At 24.8% G+C, this 24,598-nt stretch overlaps 1 protein-coding gene across 4 annotated transcripts in view; it reads right to left on the bottom strand.

The window, feature by feature from the left end:
- LOC117172752 (bromodomain-containing protein 7) overlaps positions 1–24,598 on the bottom strand; it is a 63,402-nt gene that overhangs the window by 12,813 nt on the left and 25,991 nt on the right. For 3 of the 4 annotated variants that reach the window (XM_033360949.1, XM_033360951.1, XM_033360948.1), the window contains exons 2-3: positions 10,737–10,914; positions 2,708–3,735 (exon numbers count right to left, since the gene is read on the bottom strand). In XM_033360949.1, coding sequence (XP_033216840.1) covers positions 2,708–3,735; positions 10,737–10,914 — 1,206 coding nt within the window. Of the gene's footprint in view, positions 1–2,707; positions 3,736–10,736; positions 10,915–18,567; positions 18,691–24,598 lie in introns of all 4 variants that reach the window. The other variant, XM_033360950.1, reaches the window with a different exon arrangement.

The raw sequence follows: 24,598 nt of genomic DNA on the forward strand, positions 1-24,598 counted from the left end.
TCAGCAACCTGGGTCGGAGCAGTGTTGCGGAACGAACGTGTTATTTACATAAATAGCACGAGAATTCTGGATCAATCTGAAAAATCTCTATCCCATCCCCACCCTACTCCTTTCCCCTGCCGAGTGAGTCACGCCTACCCCGAAAGGGAAATGGCTTAATGGTGTAATAATAATAATAATAATAAAAAATTAAAAATCCTATTTAACGTCCAGTAATCAAATGGCTGCAAACTACTGTTTAAAAAAAAAAAACAAGAATCCAACGACCAAATTTGGACCACAACGAACAAACAAAAACAAAAATCCTATTGTTATCTGAAAAATAAAAGAGAATCTAATACAATTTTATTTATTTTTTTATTTTGATTTTGATTGTTATTTTATTGTAATTTGATAATGACAATAATAAAAACGACGAAAGAAAGAAAAGAAGAAGGAAGGGGATGTAATTGGCTGCCTTCTCATTTTTCTTTCTTCTTTTTGATTTTGCCCGAAAAATTTTTTTTTGTGTTATTTTTCAGATAATAGGATCTGGAACTTTTAAAATTTTAATTTAAAAGTTTTTAATTAAAAAAATTTGTTTTCAGCTGTTCAATATTTTACGGGTATAAAATTGACGGTACGAAAATTTTTCAATTTAAAAAATATAAATCCACGTTATCATTTTCAATGCTCTAAATTAACAAATCAATCAATGAACTTTAAAATTTTTAAAATTATATAATTTGAAGGATTTTTAAGCTAGAAACATTAAATATTGAAAAATTGAAAAATCTTCAACTGAACACTTTTTAAATTATAAATTCAATTATTTTCTTTTTAAATAGTTTAAACATCCTTGGAAAACTTCAAAATTTAATTTGAAAATCTTGAAAAATCTAGAATTTGTTATAAATTCGTAAATATTTCGGACATTTTTTTAGAACTTCGAAATATCTGTCAAAATGAATTGAATTTTTTCTACAATTTTCAAGAAAATCCTGCAAATTTTAGGAATTTTTTTTTAAATTTGGATGTATAAATAGCAATTGAACATTTATTATTTGAAGGCGAAATTTGAGTAATTTTAAGAGATATGTATACGATTTGAAAAGATTCAAACTTAATGTAAAACTTGAAATGATAGCCTAATATTAAACAAAATGTAGATTTTCGCAGATTTTAAACAAAAAAATTCGAATCTTTTCAAGAATTGTGAAAGGCTTCAAAAAAATAAAAACATTTTCTTAAGATTCATGGGAAAATTAAAAATAACTTTTATTTTGAAAAAATATTTTAAGATAATATTTAAAAACTTTTTCAAAGACTTGAACAAAATTTTCAAAAAAGATTCTAGAAGATTTTAAGAAAACTTTCTAAAATTTGCATGATAATTTTTTATCTTTTTAAAACTCCTAAATATCTCTTAAAATTACTCAAATTTTTTCTACAAATGTTTATCTGTAAATTATACATCAAAATTTAATAATGTCACTCACAAATTAAGCATTTTCGAAATTTTAACGATTCCAGGCTTTCTTTTTCAAACAATTCAGTTAAAAATTCTTTACTTTTAAATATTTGGTTTTAATTTACTTGTCTTGAATAAAAATTCAAATATTGCTAAATAAGTAATTAATCGTTTTTTAAATGACAAATTTGAAATTGAATGGGTTAAAAATTGAATATTTTTAGACTAAAACAACATTTTAAATTTAATAAATCCTCTAATTAAGAATATATTATTATGAAGTTATTTTTAAGTTCAAAATAGTTTATAAACTTTCAGTCACACGTTCGCATTTGGTTAATGACTAAGATTTTCAAATTGAAACCGTTTAAATTTTGACGTTAAAATGTGAAAATTCTTAAATTTTTAACTGGTTTAAAATCCTTTTTGTTCACTTTTTATTACCTAAAGTACAAATAAATTGAAAAAAATTAATTAATTTATTAAATAAAAATGATTTTTATCCAAAATTTTGGACATCAAAGACTTTTATTTTTTATTTGTTCAAGTCTTAAATAAAGCATTTAAAAATTCTTTAAATTAAACATGTAAGCTTAAAAATAAAAATTTGTAATGGAAAATTTTTAAAGTAAAAAAATTTTGAATTACGCATTGTAAGCTAAATAATAGCATAATTGAAAAACATAGAAATTCAAATAATTATTTAAAAACTGTTGAAATCGAACATGGACAGATTTTTCTTCTACAAATTTCAATATTTCCCGGTAAAAAAAAATTCACTGTCATTTTCCGGTCACGAAAAATCCCCGGTCATTTCCCGGTTTCCCAGTCCAGCGGCCACTCTTTCGTTGGATTCTTTTTTTTTTAAACAGAAGTTTTCTTTAACGTAATGGTTCATATTACAATCCAAAAACATTTTTATTTTAAATTAAAAAAAGTTTGATCCATCCAAAAAAAGAACGATTTTTAAACAAAAATAGAATAGTTAAATTTTCAGTTAAAAGAATTAATTTCAAACAGAAAAAAAGTACGAGTTTTCACCAAAATAGTTAAATACAGTAATATAAAGCTACCTTTACAAATGAAAAATCATTGCTATTCAATTTTATATTTTAATTTAAAAAAAAAAAAGAAAAGCAAGCTCCCCAAAAAAATCCCTGACATTTCCAGGGCTTTCCAGCGATAAAAAAAATACAAATAAATTACACAAATAAATAAAAAAAAAACAAATTCAATTTTTAAAAAATGCAAACCAACCAATCAGCTGTCCGAGGGAAACGGGCCGTTGATTCGTTCCCGGAATGACTCCATCGCCCGGGACAATAATTTGCAGACTCGTCGTCCCATCCTTCTTCTGTCGCAAAAATCCCATTTTCGAGCCGTACCTCTTCATATTCAATTTTTCGGCTGCCGCCTTCGCCGCACTCTTCGCCTGCTTGAGAATCTCGTCGGGCGTCAAATCATCCGGAATCGCCTCAAATTTGCCCAAACTCGCCAGTCTCATTTTCCTCTGATGCTCCTTCCTCAATTCCTCCGCCTCCTCATTCCTCTCCTCCTGCTCTCGCTCCTTCTCAATCTGCTCCTCCGTGACAAGAACATCCGGATTATTTGGATCCTCAACGCCCAACTCGAAGCCAAGCTCCTCCTTCGAAATATCATGCATGTAGGTTAAGACTGGCCGAAGTTGACGCAATTTCTCGGGCGTCACCATTTTCAATCCAACATGCAGAAGCTTCTTCGCCGCCTTGTAATAAATTGTGTCCTGCTGATTGTAGGTCATCGCATTATTGCACATCAGCTTGAAATCGTCAATGAATTCGTTCAGATTCGGATAACTGTTCTCATCTATCTTCTGCTTGATTGTACTGAAGTCCATTGGATTGGGAATGATTTGCGAGTAGCCGGGCGCAATATTGTCGGTCACGGGCCAGGCGAAAAATTGTTGCGGATCGCGCTTCTCCATCGACTTCAACAAATGCTCGAGCAGTCGTTGAAGAGGAGTACGCTCGGCAATTTTCCGGAGGACACATGTTCGCGGTTCGCGATGGGGCGAGAGTCCACTTGAGAGGGGTGATGTTCCGATTCTGAGATCGGGATTTGGCGGCCTTGGTGCCATCAATTGTTGATTTGCTATTTTCTTCGGCACTTCCTGCAAACTCTCGTCTCCGTCGCCAACTGACTCTTGACTCGACTCTTCGCGCTTTCGTTTTCTGTCTTTGTGATGGTGTTTGTGCCGCTTGTCCTTCTTTTTCTTCTTCTTTTTGAGCTTTTTGTGGCCCATGTACCTAGAAAGGGGTTACATTTTTTTTAAGATGATTACGAGGGGTCGTCTATTAAACTACGTTATGAATTTGAGGGGAATTATTTTGTTGAAGATACAAATATTTGGTTAAAAACGCATCTTTTTTCTAATTACTAAAATTCAACAACTTGGTTGAAATTTAAACCTATTTTTTTAAAGGACGAGTTTTCAACAAACAAACAAAAATTTGAATATTCAACAAAGAAATATGAATTTTCAATAAATAAACTTAATTTTCAACAACAAAAATTAGATTTTTAACCAAGAAAGATGATTTTTCAAGAAAATACATATATTTTCAACTAAATTGTCAAATTAAAATTTTAACAAAAAAGTTCATCTTCAGCAGAAATATATTTTTTGATGAAAAAAGTTGGGAGTGCAGAAAGAGATTAATTTTTGACAAAAAAAAAAAGGTTAGTAGAAAAATAAAAAAAATTGCAACCAAATTGTGGAATTTTCAAGTCAAAAAGACGAATTTTCAACAAAAAAGTTGAATATTCAACAAAGAAATATGAATTTGCTACAAATAAACTTAATTTTCAATAACCAAAATTCGATTTTTAACCAAGAAAGATGATTCTTAAAAAACCATATATTTCAACTAAACTTTCAAATTAAAATTTTAACAAAAATGTTCATCTTCAGCAGAAAGATATTTTTTGATCAAAAAAGTTGGATTACAGAAAGAGAGTAATTTCTAACAAAAAAAAAAGGTTAGTAGAAAAATAAAAAAAATTGAAACCAAATTGTTGAATTGTTAAGTCAAAAAGACGAATTTTCAACAAAAAAGTTGAATATTCAACAAAGAAATATGAATTTTCAATAAATAAACTTAATTTTCAACAACAAAAATTATATTTTTAACCAAGAACGATTATTCTTTAAAAAAACCATATATTTTCAACTAAATTGTCAAATAAAAATTTCAACAACAAAAAAATAATCTTCAACAAAAAGATATTTTCGGATAAAAAAAGTTAAAGTACAGAAAGAGATTAATTTTTAACCAAAAAATTTTTTTAGCTAAAAAAGAACAAAATGACAATCCAATTGTTGAATCGTTACGCCAAAAAAACGAATTTTCAACAAAAAAAGTTGAATATTCAACAAAGAAATATAAATTTTTAATAAATAAATTAAGTTTTCGACGTCAAAAATTTTTACATATTTTTCTACTAAAATGTCAAATTAAAATGTCAAAAAAAAGTTAATCTTCGAAAGAAAGAAATTTTTTGATCAAAAAAGTTAAAGTAAAGAAAGAGATTAATTTTCAAACAGAAACATTTGGTAGTAGAAGAATAAAAAATTGAAACCAAATTGTTGAATGTTAAGTCAAAAAGACAAATTTTCAACAAAATACATAAATTTACAACAAAATATTTAAATTTTCAAATAAATTAGAAAATCCAAAATCGTTTTGTATCAAAACAAAAGCAAAATTCCATCGTTTTGTGGAAAATTCGTCTTTTGGTACAATTAAACTGATAGAAAATTCTTTTTCTTGAGTTGAAAATTAATTTTTTTAACCGAAAACGTAACTCTTCCATTTTTTATTAAAAAATTCATTTTTTTATTTGAAAATTCAGCTAATTGGTTGAAAATTAAACTATTTGTGTAGAAAATTCGAATTTTTAGTTTTCGCGGAAAATTATATTATTTTGTGGAAAATTTATATATTTTGTTAAAAATTCTTCTGTTTGGTCCAATTAAACTGGTAGAAAATTCTCTTTTTTTTTATGAAAAATTAATTTTCTTATTTGAAAAATAAGGTTGAAAATTCAACTATTTGTGTTCAAAATTCGAATTTTTGTTTTTGTTTGTAACAAAATTCAATTGTTTTAAAGAAAATTAACGTATCACGTTGAAAATTGATCTTTTTTGTCCAATTAACTGGTAGAAAATTCTCTTTTTTTGTTGTTGAAAATTACTTTTTTAAACTAAAAACGTAACTATTCCATATTTTGTTAAAAAATTAATTTTTTATTTGAAAACACAGCTATTATGGTAGCAAATTAGAATTTTTTGTTTTTCGTGGAAAATTCCATTTTTTTGAGTGGAAAATTTACGTATTTTGTTGAAAATTCGACTGTTTGGTCTAATTAAATTGGAGAAAATTATCTTTTTTTTGGTTGAAAATTAATTTTCAAACTGAAAACGTAACCATTCCATTTTTGATTAAAAAATTAATTTTTTACTTGAAAATGCAATTATTTGGGTAGAAAATTAGAATTTTTGGTTTTTGCTGGAAAAATCCATTTGTTTTGTAGAAAATTTAGTTCTTTGAAAATTAGTCTTTTTGGTCCAATTCATTGATAGAAAATCCTCTTCTTTTATTGAAAATTCGTAGTGTCAGGTGGAAAATTCCACTACTTTGTGAAAAATTCATGTATTTCGTTGAAAATTCGTCTTTCTGAGCAAAAAATAATCTTTCTTGAAAAAACATCTTATTGTCTGTTACCTTTTTGGTTGAATTAAACTGGTAGAAAATTCCATATTTTCTGTTGAAAACTAATTTTTAAACTGAAAACGTAACTATTCCCATTTTGCTTGGAAAATTAAATTTTTTATTTAAAAATTCAAATATTTTGGTAGAAAATTCAAATTTTGGCATTTTTGTGGCAAACTCAATTGTTGTTTCGTGAACAATTCAACGGTTTTGTGGAAAATTTACTTATTCTGTTGACAATTAGTCTGTTTTGGTTCAATTTAACTGATAGAAAATTCTCTTTTTTTATGAATATTAATTTTATAACCTGAAAATGTAACTTCCATTTTTAGTTGATAACTTGTGCTTTTTTTTGGTTGTTAAAAATTTAATTATGTGGTTGAAAATTCAAATATTTTGTAGAAAATTTGTCTTTCTGGACCCATTAAACTGGTAGAAAATTCTCTTGTTTTTAATGAAAATTAATTTTTAGGGGGGGGGGGGGGGGTAAAGGTTTACACTTTCAAAAAATCGATTATTTTTTGTTTGTCTTTTCTTATTGTTAAACATTTCAAGAATATACTCCCAAAATTTTCAGTCAATCTGAGCAAAACTCTCGAAGTTATTGTCAAGTTAGGCTCCTGTCCTCTAGCAGTACAGCACTGACAAGCTGCGGGCTTCTAAAACTTTAAACGCGCTTTTCTCCAAGCTACTTTTTCAAAGTCCGTGTTCACTGCTATTTCAAAACTACTTTACCGATTCAATTCAAACTTGGTACACATTTTCTACATATAAAATAACCCCCCCCCCCCCCAATTTAGTTAAAATTTTTTATTTGCATTAAGGGTGTTTTCCACCCCCAAAATTGTGAAATTTTGCATGGAAAATAGTAGATTACACTTTAGATGAACACCAACAATGTTTTAATGAAAAAAAAAAAAATAATAATAATCAGAGAACGTTGGAGGGAAGCATTGATGATACTTTGACTAAATTTAAATAGTTTTTGATTTCCGATCATTTCCGAACGAGATACAGTAAATATTTTCAAATGAAAAAATTACAGAATATTGCCCAAAGTATACTTAATAATTTACAAAAAGTTTAAATACTTTTGCTCAATCCATAATTTTCAAAAATTCTCTTACAGAGTGTTTTTTACGCTGACCCCCCCCCCCCCATCTAAAAACGTAAATCTTCCATTTTCGATTAAAAAATTAATTTTATTATTTCAAATTAAAGTATTTAGGTAGAAAATTCGAATTGTTGTTTTTGGTAAAAAATTAATTTGTTTTGTGGAAAATTTACGTATTTTGTTGAAATCTCGTATTTTTGGTCCAATTAACTGGTAGAAAATTCTCTTTTTTGGATTGAAAATTAATTTTTTAAACTGAAAATGTAAGTATTCCATTTTTGGTTGAAAAATGAAATATTTTATTTGAAAATTCAACTATACGGTGGAAAACTGAACTATTTCAATAGAAAATTTAACTAGTTGGTTAACAATAAAAATAGTGATGTTAAAAATGAACTAGATAGGAGAAAATCACCTTTTCGAAAGAATTTTCTTAGTGCCGAGTGAAAAATTCAACTGTTTTGTGGAAAATTCATGTACTTTGTTGAAAATTCGTCTTGTTGAGTAATAAAATAATCTTTCTTAAAAAATCATCTTTTTGTCTGTATGGTCCAATTAAACTGGCAAAAAATTCTTTTTTTTTGTTATTGTTAAAAATTAATTTTTTTAACTGATAACGTAACTTCCATTTTTAGTTAGAAAATTAATTTTTTTGATTGAAAATGAAACTATTTTGGCAGAAAATGCAATGGTTTTGTGGAAAATTTCGTATTTTATTGACAATTAGTCTGTTTTGGCTCAATTCAACTAATACGAAATTATATTTTTTAATTGATTAATTTTTTAAACGGAAAATATATCTATTCCATGTTTGGGTGATAACTTATGCTTTTTTGTTGTTGTCGAAAATTTAACTATTTGGTTGAAAATTCAAATATTTTGTAGAAAATTCATCATTCTGGTCCAATTAAACTAGTAAAAAATTGTCTTTTTTTTGGATGAAAATTAATTTTTAAACTGAAAGCCCAACTCTTCCATTTTTAATTTCAAAATTTTATTTTTTTATTTCAAAATTTGTCTTTTTTTAACAATTAACTGGTAGAAAATTCTCTTTTTTTAAATGAAAATTAATTTTTTAAACTGAAAATGTAACCATTCCATTTTTGGTTGAATTATTAGATTTTTTCTTTGATAGTTCAACTATATGGTGGAAAATTGAACTTTTTGAATAGAAAATTCAACTATTTGGTTAAGAATAAAAATACTGATGTTAAAAATTAACTACATGGAAGAAAATAACACGTTTTAAAGGAAATTCGTAGTGCCGGGTGGAAAATTCAATTTTTTATGGAAAATCTGTGTATTTTGTTGAAAATTCGTATTTTTGAACAATTAACTGGTAGAAAATTCTCTTTTTTTAATTGAAAATTAATTTTTTTAACTGAAAATGTAACCATTCCATTTCTGCTTGAAAAATTATATTTTTTGTTGATAATTCAACTATATGGTGGAAAACTGAACTATTTCAATAGAAAATTCAACTATTTGGTTAAGAATAAAAATACTGATGTTAAAAAATAACTGCATGCGAGAAATTCGCCTTTTTTAAAGAAACTTCGTAGTTTCGAGAAAAAAATTCTACAGTTTTGTGGAAAATTCATGTATTTTTTTAAAAAATAATCTTTTGAGCAATAGAATAATCTTTCTTGAAAAATCATATTTTTGTCTGTTGTTTTTTTGGTCGAATTATACTGGTAAAAAAAGCTTTTTTTTTGTTAAAAATTAATTTTTTATACTGAAAACGTAACTCAATTTTATTTAAACATTTTTAAAACATTTTTGGTTGGACAATTAAATTTTTTAATTGAAAATCCAACTATTTTGGTAGAAAATTCAATGGCTTTGTGGAAAATTCACGTAATTTATTGAAAATTAGTCTGTTTTGGTTCAATTAAACTAGTAGAAAATTCTTCTTTTTTTTTGTTGAAAATTCACTTTTTAAACGGAAAATATAACCATTCCATTTTTGGTTGATAACTTATGCTTTTTTATTGTTGTTGAAAATTTAACTATTTAGTTGAAAATTCAAATGTTTTGTGAGAAAATTTGAATTTTTGTGGAAAATTTACGTATTTTGTTGAAAATCTGTCTTTTTTGAACAATTAACGGGTAGAAAATTATCTTTTTATTTATTGAAAATTAATTTTTTAAACTAAATATGTAAACATTCCATTTTTGGTTGAATTATTAGATTTTTTCTTTGATAATTCAACTATATGGTGGAAAATTGAACTTTTTGAATAGAAAATTCAACTATTTGGTTAAGAATAAAAATACTGATGTTAAAAATTAACTACATGGAAGAAAATAACACGTTTTAAAGGAAATTCGTAGTGCCGAGTGAAAAATTCAACTGTTTTGTGAAAAATTTGTGTATTTTGTTGAAAATTCGTCTTTTTGAGCAAAAAAATCGTCTTTCTTAAAAAATCATCTTTTTGTCTGCTGTCTTTTTGGTCCAATTAAACTCGGAAAAAATTTTGTTTTGTTTGTTAAAAATTAATTTTTTAACCTGAAAACGTAACTACATTTTTGTTTTAAACATTTTAAAAACATTTTTCATTGGACAATTAATTTTTTTAATTTAAAATTCAACCATTTTGTTAGTAAATTCGATGGTTTTATGGAAAATTTACATATTTTATTGAAAATTAGTCTAATTTGGTTCAATTGAACTAATAAAAAATTATCTTTTTTCGAAAATTTATTTCTTAATGAAAAATATAACTATTCCATTTTTGGTTAATAACTTATTATAACTTATTATAACTTAAATTTTAACTATTTGGTATAAAAATTCAAATATTGTATAGAAAATTGATCATTCTGCTCCAATTGAACTAGTAGAAATTTCTTTTTTTTTATGAAAATTAATTTTTAAACTAAAAATCCAATTCTTCCATTTTTGATTAAAAAATGTATTTTTTTATTTTTAGAATTTAACAATTTGTTTGAAAACTCAAATGTTTTGTTAGAAAATTACAATTTTTGTTTTTTCATGGAAAATTCCATTTTTTGTGGAAAATTTACATATTTTTTTGAAAAATTGTCTTTTTTTATCAATTAACTCATAGAAAATTCTCTTCTTTCAATTGAAAATTAATTTCTTAAATTGAAAATGTAACCATACCATTTTTGTTTGAAAAATTAAATATTTTATTTGAAAGTTCAACTTTAAATTTAAAAAAAAAATCATCTTTTAGTCTGTGGATCAAAATAGTTTATTTTAAAAAGTATTATCTTAAACAAAATAAATTTCCATTACTTTCAAGTCGCATACCTTATTGAATCTGTAAACCAAACATTACATATTTTGTTACGATTTATTACAGTGGGGGGAGGGGGTGGGGGGTAAAATAGTGCCGATAGTGTTATGTGTCCGAGACCTGGATGATAAGGGCTACAAAGATGGGATTATACTGACCTATCATACTCAGAATCGCCCTGAGTGACAGAGTAATTAAGCCCTAATTGCTGCTGATATTGTTGCGAGAGCATGGCTGCTTGGCTGGGAGATTCAGAACCGTGTTCAGGAGTTCCACTGTTCCCACCGACCTTCAAAATTAGTTTCAAACCTGGTGGTCTATCTGGTGTCGAGTAATCTGTTAAAACAGAGATAAGCAAATTACTTAATCAATTAGATATTTGAATAACAGTTTCCCAGATATTCTAGAGGCATCCAAGCTGAAAAGAATGACCATTTTTTACAATCGCAGGGTGTCTAGCGATCGGGTAATTTTTAATTCCGGGGGTTTTCCAGGCTTTTGCGCAACGAATTGAAAAATGGGAATTTAATAATATACAATACGCACAAAATTAATTACGGGAGGAAAAAAATGTATTTAAATGTGTCATAAATTATCCTCATCATAGACTGAAATGAGAAAAGATTAATCGAAACCACCTGTTTATGGATAATTGCTTAAGTTATTTTAATGCTAATTATATGAGACGGCGAGAGATAACATTTTCTTATCTTAAACTAGCATCGTCAATTGCGAGCTATCAGCGCTTGTATTTTTTAGATTAAAAGGGAAAAATATTTTTTAATAAAAAATAAAAATTTCGAATGAATACTTATTTTTCAGGTTTGTTTCTTTTGAACATTATATCAGTATAATTTGCCTAACATTCTGGAGGAAATTCAAAAAGATTTTTTTAAATTTCAGAATCTTCAAATCAAAATTTCAACAAAAATGTTAACATTCAACCAATTAGTTGAATTTTTAAACGAAAAAAATGAATTATCAACAAAAAATTTGTTAGTTGACATTTCACTCCAAAAAGATTTTAATTTTAAACCAAAAATAGTTAAATTAATTCAAAAATATTCAACAAAATAGTTGAATCAAGAACTACAAATAATAAGTTTCCATAAAAGATCAATTTTCTTCCAAAAAATACAAATTTTCCAAAAAAATCGATACACTTTAAAAAAAAAAGATAAATTTTGAAATAAAATTATAAGTATTCAACCAAGCAAGTGATTTTAAACAAAGTTGTTTAACTTTTAACCAAGTAGTTATATTAGAGACCAAAAAAGATGATTTTTAAACAAAAAAGTTGAATCCTCAACCAAAAAGATTTTTTAGTCAATCAAGAAAAAAGTTAGACAAACTATAAATTTATAAATGATCGGAAACCTTTGTAAGTTTTAAAATATTTTTGATCTCTTACAATTAGAAATCTTGAGCATTTTCTTATTATCTTAAAATCTTTCAAAAATTATAAAATACTTCAAAATTTTATTTTAAAATCTTAAAAAATCTACATTTTGACTACGTTTTTAAAAATCTTCAAATTTTAAATTATTATTTCCAATATGAAAACAGTTCTGCAAAATTGAACAAATGTCCTCTAATTCGTTTTTCAAAATATTTTTTATTCTCTTAAAATACTTTTTGTAAAATCTAAAATCAATTCAAAATTTCCCAGAAGTCTTTGGATTTTTTTTCTTTTGTTACCTTTCAAAATGTTTAAAAAGCTTCTAAATGTTTGTTGAAAATATACATATTGTTTCGAATTTGAAATTATTTTGTTGTATGTTTTAAAATCATCTAAATTTTTTTTCGGAAATTTTAGAAAATAGTTTTGAATATTAAAAAATATTTACTAAAAATTAAATTGTTTTTTTTTTTTAAATTCAATTTGAATTTTCTCTGTAATCTTACGAAAAAAGAAGTTATTATCTAAAAAATCCTTTAGAAATTTTTAAAAAGCTTCAAAACATTATATAAACATTTTTAAAAATCTAAATCATAAATTAAATCTAAACTATTAAAAAAAATCATGAAATCATATTGTACGGACAGGTATTCTTTTGTTACCAATATGGAAAATAAATAAAAATAAATCTCATCGCTTTGAAATTGAGAAAACGTTTATGAATTATAGTCCGGAAGCAAAATGTTAAGAACCTAAATATTTTCCAATATTAAAAAACATTGTTCAATCAAAAAGATAAATTTTCAAATAAAAAGACAAATTTTCAACAAAATACATAAATTTTCAATTGAAAAAAAAAAACAGAATTTTTTCACAATTTTGTTAAGTTTTCGAGTAAAAAAAATGTCAACCAAAAATGGAATACTTGAATTTGTGGGTAAAAAAAATTGAATTTTCAATAAAATAGTTCAATTTTAAACGACAAAAATAAATTTTCAAGTAAAACAGAACAAATTTCAACCAAAAATGGAAAAGTTAAATTTTAGGCTGCGTTTAGTCGTCTCGAAAAATTAAGAGAGTTGAAAAATGGAATGGATTAGTAGCCAACCTTATGAAAAACGAATGAATTCAAAAAGAAAAGGTATTTAATCTCCCACAAAGACATGTTTTCAACAAAATACATGAATTTTCCATCACAAAGTTTAATTTTCGACTAAAAGAGATGCAATTGAAATAATAATAATTTAAATCGTTTTAATCGAGATATTTAATCGTATATTTTTTTATAGTGTTAAAAAATATAAGACTTTATTTAAATTTCAAGAGAAAATTTTTTTTCAATATTTTTGCAATATCTTCTTAAATAATTGATCAAATTTCTTCATCCTGTCTTCTTTGATAGAGAATTTTCATAGCTTTCTAGTAGTAGAGCAATGTAAGTATGACTTCACTTACCGACCGATGATAATTACCTGATGTCGGTACATCAGCATGAAACCGAACCTGGCTCGTTCGGTAAGTGACGTCGTATTGTCACAGCTATACTACTCTTTCAACTTATTCAAGAGATAAAGATTTAATCCTCATAAAATTAACTTTAAAAGAACTTAAGCATTCATAAAAAAAAAAACATTCAAGGTATCGTGTACGCCGTGAAGCCATGAGATTTTTCGCTGATTCTCAACAATAAAGATTGTTATATAAAGTAGAAAAAATAGACTTGTTGATAAAAAAAAAATCTTGATCCTAAATAAATTCCCGGTGTTTGCCCGATTTCTCGGTCCTCTAGACACCCTATTTAGGGAAGAGAGAATAGAAACAAGGAAACCAGAGAAAATTCACCTCTTCAAGGATGTTTCAGAAGAACACATAACTTCAAAATTTAAAAATCTTTAAGAAAACGGTCCATTAATTACGTAAGGATTATTTTTGAAATTTTATATTCCCTATTTTCAGGATTCGTAAGATTTTTATGACCCCCTTCCCCTCCCGCCATCGTAAGTACGATTTTATATTTTTACCTCAATATACCAACAAATATATACATTATTTTTATTGTAAACAAAATGTCAGAATACTGCTAAAAAATGAGGGTATATAAAACGATACAAAAGTATAAAAAGAGAGGTTTTACATATTTCAAAATATTTTAGGAGTTAAAAAGAGTTAAAAAGTTAAAAAAATTAATGTATTTGAAACGATTCCGAAAAATTCTCACAGAACTTAAGTATTTCAATGAAATGTAAAGGAATTTCAAATATTGCAAGAGATCTCGTAATATTTCGAAGCATATCACATCATTTCAACGATTTTAACCGATTTTTAGAGATTTTAACGTTTTTCCATAGATTTTAAAATGAATTAAAAGGGATTTTACATATTTAAAGTGACTTCAAAACATTTCAGAAGAAAGGATTTCAAGGAATTTTCACATGTTTTAAAAAATTAGAAGAGATTTACCAAGTTTTAAAAACAATTTACGGACTTTCAAAGGATTAGAAACATTTTCATAATTCAAATATACTGTTTAAAAAATTATTTAAAATAACAGTTAATGATAATACCTTATTTATTATTAGAATTTTATACGATCAAATGTAATTTAAATTAATTTAAAGTTAGCTCAAAATATTACAAAATTAGCTTTTGAAAAATGTTTTTTTTTTTGTTTCAAGTAAGTTATTTGACCTTATCTATTTTTTCTTTTGCTTTAAATAAAAATTGTAATTTTGATTATATCTTTATCACTGATAGCTTATTTTGTGTTTTAAAAAATTCTTTACAATTTCAAACTTCACAGCAGCAAATTTCCTCAAAAGAACAAAAAAGATGAATTTTTTCACAAAAATAGGAGATACAATGGGAGAAGAAAAAACAATTTTTCAAGTACTTTAGGTGTTCATAACTATTTTTTAAAGATTTTTCTACAAATATTTAGGGCTGGCTAAAATACTAAGGGATTAAATTGAAAAAAAAAAACAAAATTTAAAGCTAAATTTCAATATTTAAACTGAAGACCACAAAATTTATGTTCTGCGTCATATGGATGTCAAACACATACATTTTTTTCTAACATCCAAAATCAGGAAGAAATTTCAAAAGTCAAAACTAAAAATTATTAACTCATGAAAGTGTAATATCGGACATATAAAAAACTTTAGCGACCTCTCAATGTATTTTTTTTACTCTGAAAAAATACATAATAACTTTGACGTTACAAGAACAAATTTCTCGCTCCAATGTTTTAGAAAATCCAAAAATTGGATTTGGCTGGTCAGCCTAGGGAACATACTGTTTTTTAAAAGAGTGAGATTTAGACAATAAAATAGTAACAATTTTAAATAAAAACTAACTTAGTTTCAATAAAAATCCTATGAAACGATTTCTTTAAATTAAAATTTTTTATATTCCCTAAAGTTCTATAAAAATTCGTTAAAACCCATTTAAAAAAACTTTGTGCAACCTTTTGAAATTATTGAAATTTTTGAATAATTTGTAAAAACTTTTAAAGCTTCGTAAAATATTTACAGGTTTTTGAAATCTTTTAAATTTTTGTGAAAACTTTGAAAGCTTTGTCAAATAGCTTGAAATTTTTTGTAAATCTTTTAAATCCTTTTGCAAATTTTGAAGTCGTTTTAAAATCTTTTGGAATTTTTGTTAAATCTTTAGAAATATTTATATATTGTTGCGATATCTTTTAAAATAATCGTAATCTGTGTGAAAGCTCTTGAAATTTTTTGTCAAACTTTTAAATTCGTCTAAATTGCTAAATCTTCTGAAATATTTAGAAACCTTTGTACAATTTTTTTTAAAATTTGTGAAATCTTTTTAAATTTTGCAAAATCATTGTAAAACTTTTAAAGCTTTTTGAAATCTCTTGAAATTCTTTGTAAATATTTTTTATTTGTTTAAACATTTTGAAATTGTTTTAAAATCTTTTGAAATTTAATCAAATCTTTATAAATCTTTATAAATTTTTGTGACACCTTTAAAATTGATAGGAAATCTTTAAAATAATCGGAATCTTTGTCAAATCTCTGGAAATTCTTTATAAATCTTTTAAATTATTTCGAAATTTTTATTAAATCTTTTGTAATATTTATATATTATTGCGATATATTTAAAAATAATCGTAATCTGTGTGAAATCTCTTGAAATTTGTTATCAAACTTTTAAATTTGTCTGAATTGCTAAATCTTCTAAAATATTTATAAATCTTTGTAAAACTTTTTTTAAATTTGTGAAATCTTTAAACATTTTGCAAAATCATTAAAAACTTTTAAAGCTTTTTGAGATCTCTTGAAATTCTTTGTAAATCTTTTTAACTAGTTTAAACAATTTGAAATTATTTTAAAATCTTTTGAAATTTGTTTAAAATGTTTATTAATATTTATAAATTGTTGCTAGGCCTTTAAAAGTTATGAAAAATCTTTTAAAATAATCGGAATCTTTGTCAAATCTCTGGAAGTTCTTTGTAAATCTTTTTCATCAATTCAAAATTTTTGTTAAATCTGCAGAAATATTTAGAAATCTTTGTGCACATTTTTAATGTTTTGAAATATTTCTGCAATTTTTGGAAAGTTTGCAAAATCTTTCAAATTTGTGGCAAATTTCTTAAAATTCTTTGTAAATATTTTGAATCCCTTTGAAAATTTTGAACTCGTTTTAAAATCTCTTAAAATTTTGGATAAATCTTCAGAAATATTTATAAATTGTTGTGAACCCTTTAATAATTATTTAAAGTTTTTTTAAGCAATCGTAATCTTCGGAAAATCTCTTGATATTCTTTGTAAATCCTTTAAATTCGTTTAGAATTTTTGTTTAATCTTTAAAAATGTTTGCGAAATCTTAAAAAAAAAACGTAGAAGACTTTGTAAAATATTTTAGAGGTCTTTGAAATCTTTGTAAAATTTATTGAATACTTTGTAAACCTTTTAAATTCGTTTAAATTGCTAAATCTTTACAAATATTTAGAAATCTTTGTAAAAACTTTTAAAGCCTTTTGAAATCTCTTTAAAGTCTTGTTAAATCTTTTTCATTTGTTTGAACTTTTTGAATTCATTTTAAAATCGTTTGAAATTTGTTTTAAACGTTTATAAATATTTATGAATTATTGTGAAACCTTTATTTGTATCGGAAATCGTTTGAAATAATCGAAATCTTTGTCAAATCCCCTGACATTTTTTGTAAATCTTTTTAATTTATTCGCAATTTTTGTTAAATCTTCAGAATTATTTAGAAGTTTGTGTGATTTTTTAAAATCTTTGTACAATTTTTGAAAAGTTTTTGAAATCTTTAAAATTTCGGTGAAAACTTTTTGAAAACTTTAAAGGATCTTTAAAATGTTTCTGGACTCTGAAATTCGTCTGAAAACTATCAAAACTATGTGAAATCTCTTGAAATTCTTTGTAGATAGTTTGAATCCCTTTGAAAATTTTGAACTCGTCTTAAAATCTCTTACATTTTTTGTTCAATATTCAGAAGTATTTATAATTTGTGGTGAAACCTGAAATAATTATTTTAAATCTTTTGAAGTAATCATAACTTTTTGTGAAATCTCTTCAATTTCTTCGTAAATCTTGCAAATTCGCTTAGAATTTTTGTTTAGTCTTTAGAAATCTTTAAAATTTTTGCGATTATTTTGTAAAATCTATTGAAACCTTTCAAATTATTTGAAATTGTTTGAAATCTTTTGAAATTCTTATACAATTTTTCTGAAAAATGGTAAATTAAACAAATTCTTTCTAAATGTTTTTAGTTTTATGAATATATTAAACTCTTTTTAAAATCTGCGGGTATTTGCGAAATTTGGTTAAATATTTACCATTTTTATTTACAAACTTTTGGAAAAACTTTGATTGCTTTATAAAATGTTGTCGAATACTCTGTACATTTTTAAAAATCTGTTTAATATATTATTAAAATCTTTTAAAAATCTTCAGCGATTTGTGAAATTCCTGTTAAAACCCACTTAAATAAAATACATGTATGCGAAGCGCGCGTTCACGTACCTCGATTTTTATGTTCAAACCAAAATTAATATTAAAAACATCAAGTATTTAAACACCCATAACATATTTTTTAATATTAAGAATTCTAAAAAACACAAAAATTCTTAAAATTCTTTGGAATATTTTTAAATAAATTAAAATCTTTAAGATAATTTTCTTTAAAGTTATTTGTACCTCTGGAACATCCTTAATATCAAATTATTGCCTGGATTTTGATAAACTACGCATCTAGCCTACAATTTAAAAGGCAAAAGTGACCTCGTTTTCACTTTCAACGAACTAGAAGCGAGACGAAGGTTCATTTTTAAAGAAGCTGAAAAGTTGAGATTTTTATCTAGCGATCTACTTGTTATTATATCAGTGGAAAAGTTAGAGAAGCATAAATGACTATCAGTTTTTGCAGTATTAAGAATGTAAGCATATTGTTATTCAAGTTGCTAAATTCGATTGTTAAACATGAGAAAATGAGAGCAAAGTTTTGAAAACTTGTGCTTTTATTTTAGGACTTGAATTTAAACATTAAGTTTAAATTAAAGAAGCTTACTTCGTGCAGCCTTTCCACTGTTACACCTCACTTACTTTTAAGTTGTATCAGTTGGTGCAGATTATTCCCTTAAGCTTTCAATCCACCTTGCATATACCCCCGATTTTATTCTCACTTAGTCCGTCGTGAAAACGATGTCAATATTCCTGTACATTAAACTATTAAATGCTATTTTGAGTACGATGTGGAGGCGTTTTTATCGAAATTAGATTATTATTAATGAAAGATAAATAGAATAATTCTTATCGATAGGAGATTAGCTATCTCCGCAAAAATAATATTTGTTAATATTCCAGAATTTAGATAATGAAAACTAAAAATCTGAACTTGGAATAAATACGAAACATTTAACAACCTAATTGTTTCTTCGCAACATATTATTAACCCTCAAACGGTACACTCCAACCAAACATACGTAAACGGTACACTGGTGCGAATTGGTTTATTTGTAATGTTAATATTAAATATTTAATATATTGAACATATAATAAACAAATATCATATATATTTAATATATATGGGAATAATCCGCTGCAGCTGTGTTTGCGGAAGTGCGAACAAAATAAAAAAATTCGGGTGCGAATTCGCACCAGAGTACCGTTTGTGGGTTAAGGACCGTATTTAAATTATGTAACAGCTCAAGGAGCGTTTTTGGTTAAAAATTCAATTATTTTGTTAAAAATTCGTATTTTTGGGTCAAAAATTCCATTCTTTTCGTAGCACATTAAACTTTTTTAAATTCATATTTCGTTGCTGATAAGACAACTGAAATCTTTTTTGGATGAACACTATTTTGTTCTGAAAATTTATATTTTTTATTTAAAAGACCATATTTTTTAGTAGTAATATTGCATCTTTCTTCGCTAAAAATGCAACTGTTTTGTTGAAAATTCAACTGTTCACTAGAAAATTTTTATTTTTGTATTAAATGCACCTGTTTGAGTAGAAGTTTAATTTTTCTTTGACAAAAATGCAACTGTTTTTGGTTGAAAATTTAAAAATTTTTGTTAAAAGGCCATACTTTTGGTTAAAAATTCGGCTATTTAAGGAAATTAGCTTATTGTTTAAAATTATTACGTTGATGTTGAAAAGTGTACTGCAATCTTCTTTGGATGAAAATTTACCTACACTTTTTAAAATTGTCTTTTTTTAATTCAACTCTTTTACAGGAAACTTCAACTTTCTTGAATAAAAATGGAACTGTTCGTTTGAAAAGTCAACTCTTTCTTGAAAGCTGGTCTTTTTTATTTTAAAATTCACCTAATTTAGCAGAAATTACATCTTTTTTTGTGAAAATTTCATATTTCTTGAATAAAAATGTTACTATTTGGTCAAGAATTCAACTATTTTGTTAAAAATTCCTTCTTTCTGGTTAAAAAATTTGTCTTTTTGAATTGGAAATTCAATTTTGTTTGTAGAAACTTATTTTTTGTTTAAAAAAATTAATATTTTGATCTTAAAAAGTCAACTGGAATCTTTTTTAGATGCAAATCTAACTATGATTTTAAATTGGTTTTTTCAAATAGAATTTCATCTGTTCTAGGATAAATTTCATCTTTTTTGGATAAAAATGCAACTATTTGGTAGAGCATTCAAGAATTTGGTTAAAAAGTCATTTTTGTTGTTAAAAATTCGTCTTTTTGGATCTTTTTTAATGGAAAATTCAACTACTTTTTTGAAAATTTATTTTTTTGATTTAAAAATTCATCTGTTTTAGTCGAATTTTTTTATGAAAATGAAACTTTGTGGTTAAAAATTCTTTTTCTTCATTTGAGTATTCAACTTTTTTGTTTGAAAGATTTGGTTAAATCATTTGGTTAACAATTTTTTTTTAATTTATATTTTTAGTTAAAATTTTGTTGAAAATTAATCTGTTTTAACTGAAAATTTAACTGCTTGGTTCATTTCCAAAAAAAAGGGATGGATTCTTAACAAAAAATGTAATAGTCGAAAACTGCTAATTAATTCAAAAATGACGATTATTCAATAAAATAATTACATCCTCAACAAAAACAGATTTTAATTTTTAATCAGCAAAAGAATAAATCATCCAAAAAGATGACTTTTCAAAAAAACAGTTCATTCGTCAACCAAATTGTTTGATATAATTAATATTTAACAAAGTATTTCACCTTTTAACCAAATACTTGAAATTTTGAACCAAAAAAGGGGGTTATAAACTTAAAATAGATGAATGAATAACAAAAACTATTGTTAAATAAAATAGGTGATTTGTAAACCAAAAAATATTTTTCACCAGAAAAAAATGTGTTGAAAAAATTGTGGATTTTTCACACCAAAAAGACGATTTCCTACAAAACAATTGAACTTTCAACCCGAAAATATAAATTTTTAATAAAGAAGTTCATTTTCCAACACATAATCACATTATCAAGCAAAAAGATGATTTTTCAACTCAAAAAAAATTAATTTTTAACAACGAATTTCATCTTTTAACCAAGCAATTGAATTTTTTAATCTAAAAAAGATACTAGAATTAATTTTAAAAAACTACTTTTGAACAAGATAGTTTATTTTTCAACAAAATTGTTGAAGTTTTCAAGACAAAAACAGGAATCTTCAACTAAAAAATTTTTTCCAACAAAGTAGTTAATCTTTTAAGCGAACAGTTGAATTTTTCAACAAAAGCAGATTTTGTTTTTAAATAGAAAACAATTAAATTTATCCAAAAAGAAAAATGTTTCAATCAAGTAGATTAATAAAATAGGCGATTTTTCACTCAAGAGATAAATTTTCAGCTAAGACTTTAAATTCTCAAAAAAACAAAAATGAATTTTTAACAAAGTAGTTAAACCTTTAATGAATTTATTGAATTATCACACAAAAAAGATGAATTAGGAACGAAAAATTTAATGGTTAATAATGCAACCAAAAAAAGGTTTGATTTAAAATATAAATAACTAGAATCACTAGAATTTACCACAAAAAAATACAATTTTTCAAAAAACAGTTTGTTTTCCAACAAAATTTTTGAATTTTCAAGCCAAAAATATGAAACTCCAAAAAAAAAACTAATTTTTTACGCAAATTAGATCAATTTTTGTTTAAAAGCAGATTTTGGTTTTAAATAACATTTGAATTCGTCCAAAGACAAATTGTTCATTTTTTAGCCAAAAAGACGAATATTCTGCAAAAAAGATGTAATTTCAATCCGAAAATATCAATATTGAATTCAAAAAGACAAATTTTCAACAAACCGGGTATATTTTCAACTAAAGAGATGAATTCTTAACAAGAAAATGTAATAAACGAAACAGGTTAATTGTTAACTACAAACTTTCCTTTTTAACCAAAAAGATTAAGTTTCTGCCAAAAGATTAATTTTCAAACCAAAAAGACAAATCTGTTGTAATAAAATAGTTGAATTTTTAACAAAAAAAAGATTCTTCAGTCAAGAAAAAAAATTAAACCAAATTGCTGAATTTTTAAGCCAAAGTCAAGTTTTCTACAAAATAGTTGAATTTTTAATCTGAAATTATAAATCTTCCACGAGAAAGGTCATTTTCAATGAAACAGTAGAATTTTCTATGAAGAAAGATGAATTTTCAAACAAAAATGCAACCCAAAAAATCAAGAATTGTGAAAATGTAATTGTTTTACAAAGTTTCGAATCATTTTTTTAAAATTCTAAACACAAATTTAAGACATCAGAAAACAAATTTAACAGTTTTCCAAAATGTACAAAAAGAAGGAAAATGAAGGCACTGAAATTAAATTCAAATTAAAACACTTCAAATTCATAATATTTAAAATAAAAATATTCCACTTTCACCGGACTAGATGAATTTTTAACTAAATAATTGAATTTTCAACAAAAACGACACATTTTTAATCAAAAATATTCTCTTATTTTCTAAAAAAAAAAGAATTTTCAACCAAAATGGTGAACTTTCAACAAAAAAAAAATTGTTAAACAAAGTCGTTAAAAAATTTAGTCCCAGTAGTAAAACTTTTATAAAGCAAAAAACTTAATTCTTTACAAAAAATGCAATACTTGATATTTCAACTAAAAAAGATTTTTATTTTAAATAAAAAATCAAAGAGATGACTTTTCATCTAAAATGATGAATCTTCAATAAAAAAATACATTTTTAACAAAGTAGTTCAACTTTTAACCAAATTATTGAATTTCCAACTAAAAAATATGAATTCTAAACGGAAAATGTAATGGTTGATATTTTAACCAAAAATGAATGTTCAACCAAAAAAATGAAATTTTATCAAAGCAGCAGTTAATTTTTTAATAAAATATTTGAATTCTTTAAAAAACAGATAATTTTAAATAAAAAAAACAGTGGATTTCGTAAAAAAGCACGAATCAATCATACAAAAATTTGCAGTCTAAAAAAATTAAGAATGTTAACCGAATTTTTGATTTTTCAAGTCAAAGTAGAATTTTCTGCAAAACAGTTAAAATTTCAAGCTAAAATTATGAATTTTAATCCAAATAGTTCAACTTTCCAAGAAGAAAGATGAATTATCAGTGAAACAAGTAATAGTTGAAATTTCAACCAAAAAATTATTTTTAGTTTAAATAAAAAACAGTTAAATTTAATCCAAAAGACGACTTTTCAGCCAAATTGTTGAATTTTACAGCCATAAAGATAAATTTTCAACAAAATAGTTGATTTTTCGGATCGAGAGATTTTTCAGCAAAGAAAGAAAAAAAATGTCAACCAAATTGTTGACGATTCAACCCAAAAAGATGAATTTAAAACGATATAGATCAATTTTCAAACAGAGAGCTAAAGTCTTAATAACCAATTGTGAAGTCGACATTTGGATACAAAAATTTTAATTTGAAATTAATGACAGTTGCATTCATTGAAAAAAAATGTCAATAAAATAGTTGAATCTTCAAAAAAAAAATTAATTTCCAACCATAAACAGTTGCTTTTTAAATCAAGAAAGGTTACATTTCTACCAAGATTAAAATTTTTAAACAAAAAAGAGGAATTTTCATCATAAAAAATGAATTTTCAACCAAAAAATGATTTTTAACTGAAGAAAAAAAAATTCAACCAAATTGTTGCCATTTTCAAGCAAAGAAAAAAAATTGTATGAAATTTTTAATTTATCAACCAAAAAAGGACGAAATTTCCAGCTAAATAGATAAATTTTCAAAGAAAAAATTATTTTAATTTTAAACCAAATTCATTTAAATTTAAACAAAAGGGACGAATTTTCACACCGAAAAGATGAATTTTCAACAAAAGATTTTCCAGTTAAGAAAGAAATAAAAATTTGAACCAAATAGTTAAATTTTCCACCAAAAAGAGTTTAATTAAAATAAAAAGAGCTAATTTTCAACAAAATAGTTCAATCTTCAACCAAAACAGATTCATTTTCAAACATAAACAATTACTTTTTAAACAAAAAAAAACCTAATTGTTGAATTTTCAAGCCAAAGAATTTTCTACCAAATAATTGAATTTTTAAATATAATAGTTAAATTTGTAACTAAATCAGATTTTTTGAAGAAAGAAAAAAAATTGAAACCAAATTGTTGATTTATCAACAAAAAAAAAAGAATTTCCAACAAAATAGGTATATTTTTAAACAAAAAGTATTTTAATTTTAAACCAAAAACAGTTGCCTTTAAAGAAAAAGGACGAATTTTCAAACCAAAAAGATGAATTTTTAACAAACATTTTTCAGTCAAGAAAGAAAAAACATGTTAACCAAATTTTTGAGTTTTCTGCAAAATAGTTGAATTTTCAACAACCAAAATGTAGATTTGCAACCAAATAATTCAATTTTCAACCAAGATGGATTAACTTTCAACCAAAAATGATATAAATTTTTAACTACAAAATGTTCAATTCAAACAAAATGGGCGAATTTTCAACCATAAGCAGTTACTTTTTAAGCCAAAAAATCTTAAATTTCTACCAAGTGATACATTTTCAAACCAAAAATATGAATTTTCATCAGAACAAACGAATTATAAACTAAAAACGGGTTTTTCACTCAAGAAAGAAAAAAAATATCAACCAAATTGTTAAATTTTAAAGCCAAATATTTAATCACAAATTAATCGAATTT

This window comes from Belonocnema kinseyi, chromosome 5, assembly GCF_010883055.1.
Source record: "Belonocnema kinseyi isolate 2016_QV_RU_SX_M_011 chromosome 5, B_treatae_v1, whole genome shotgun sequence".
Lineage (NCBI taxonomy): Eukaryota > Metazoa > Arthropoda > Insecta > Hymenoptera > Cynipidae > Belonocnema > Belonocnema kinseyi.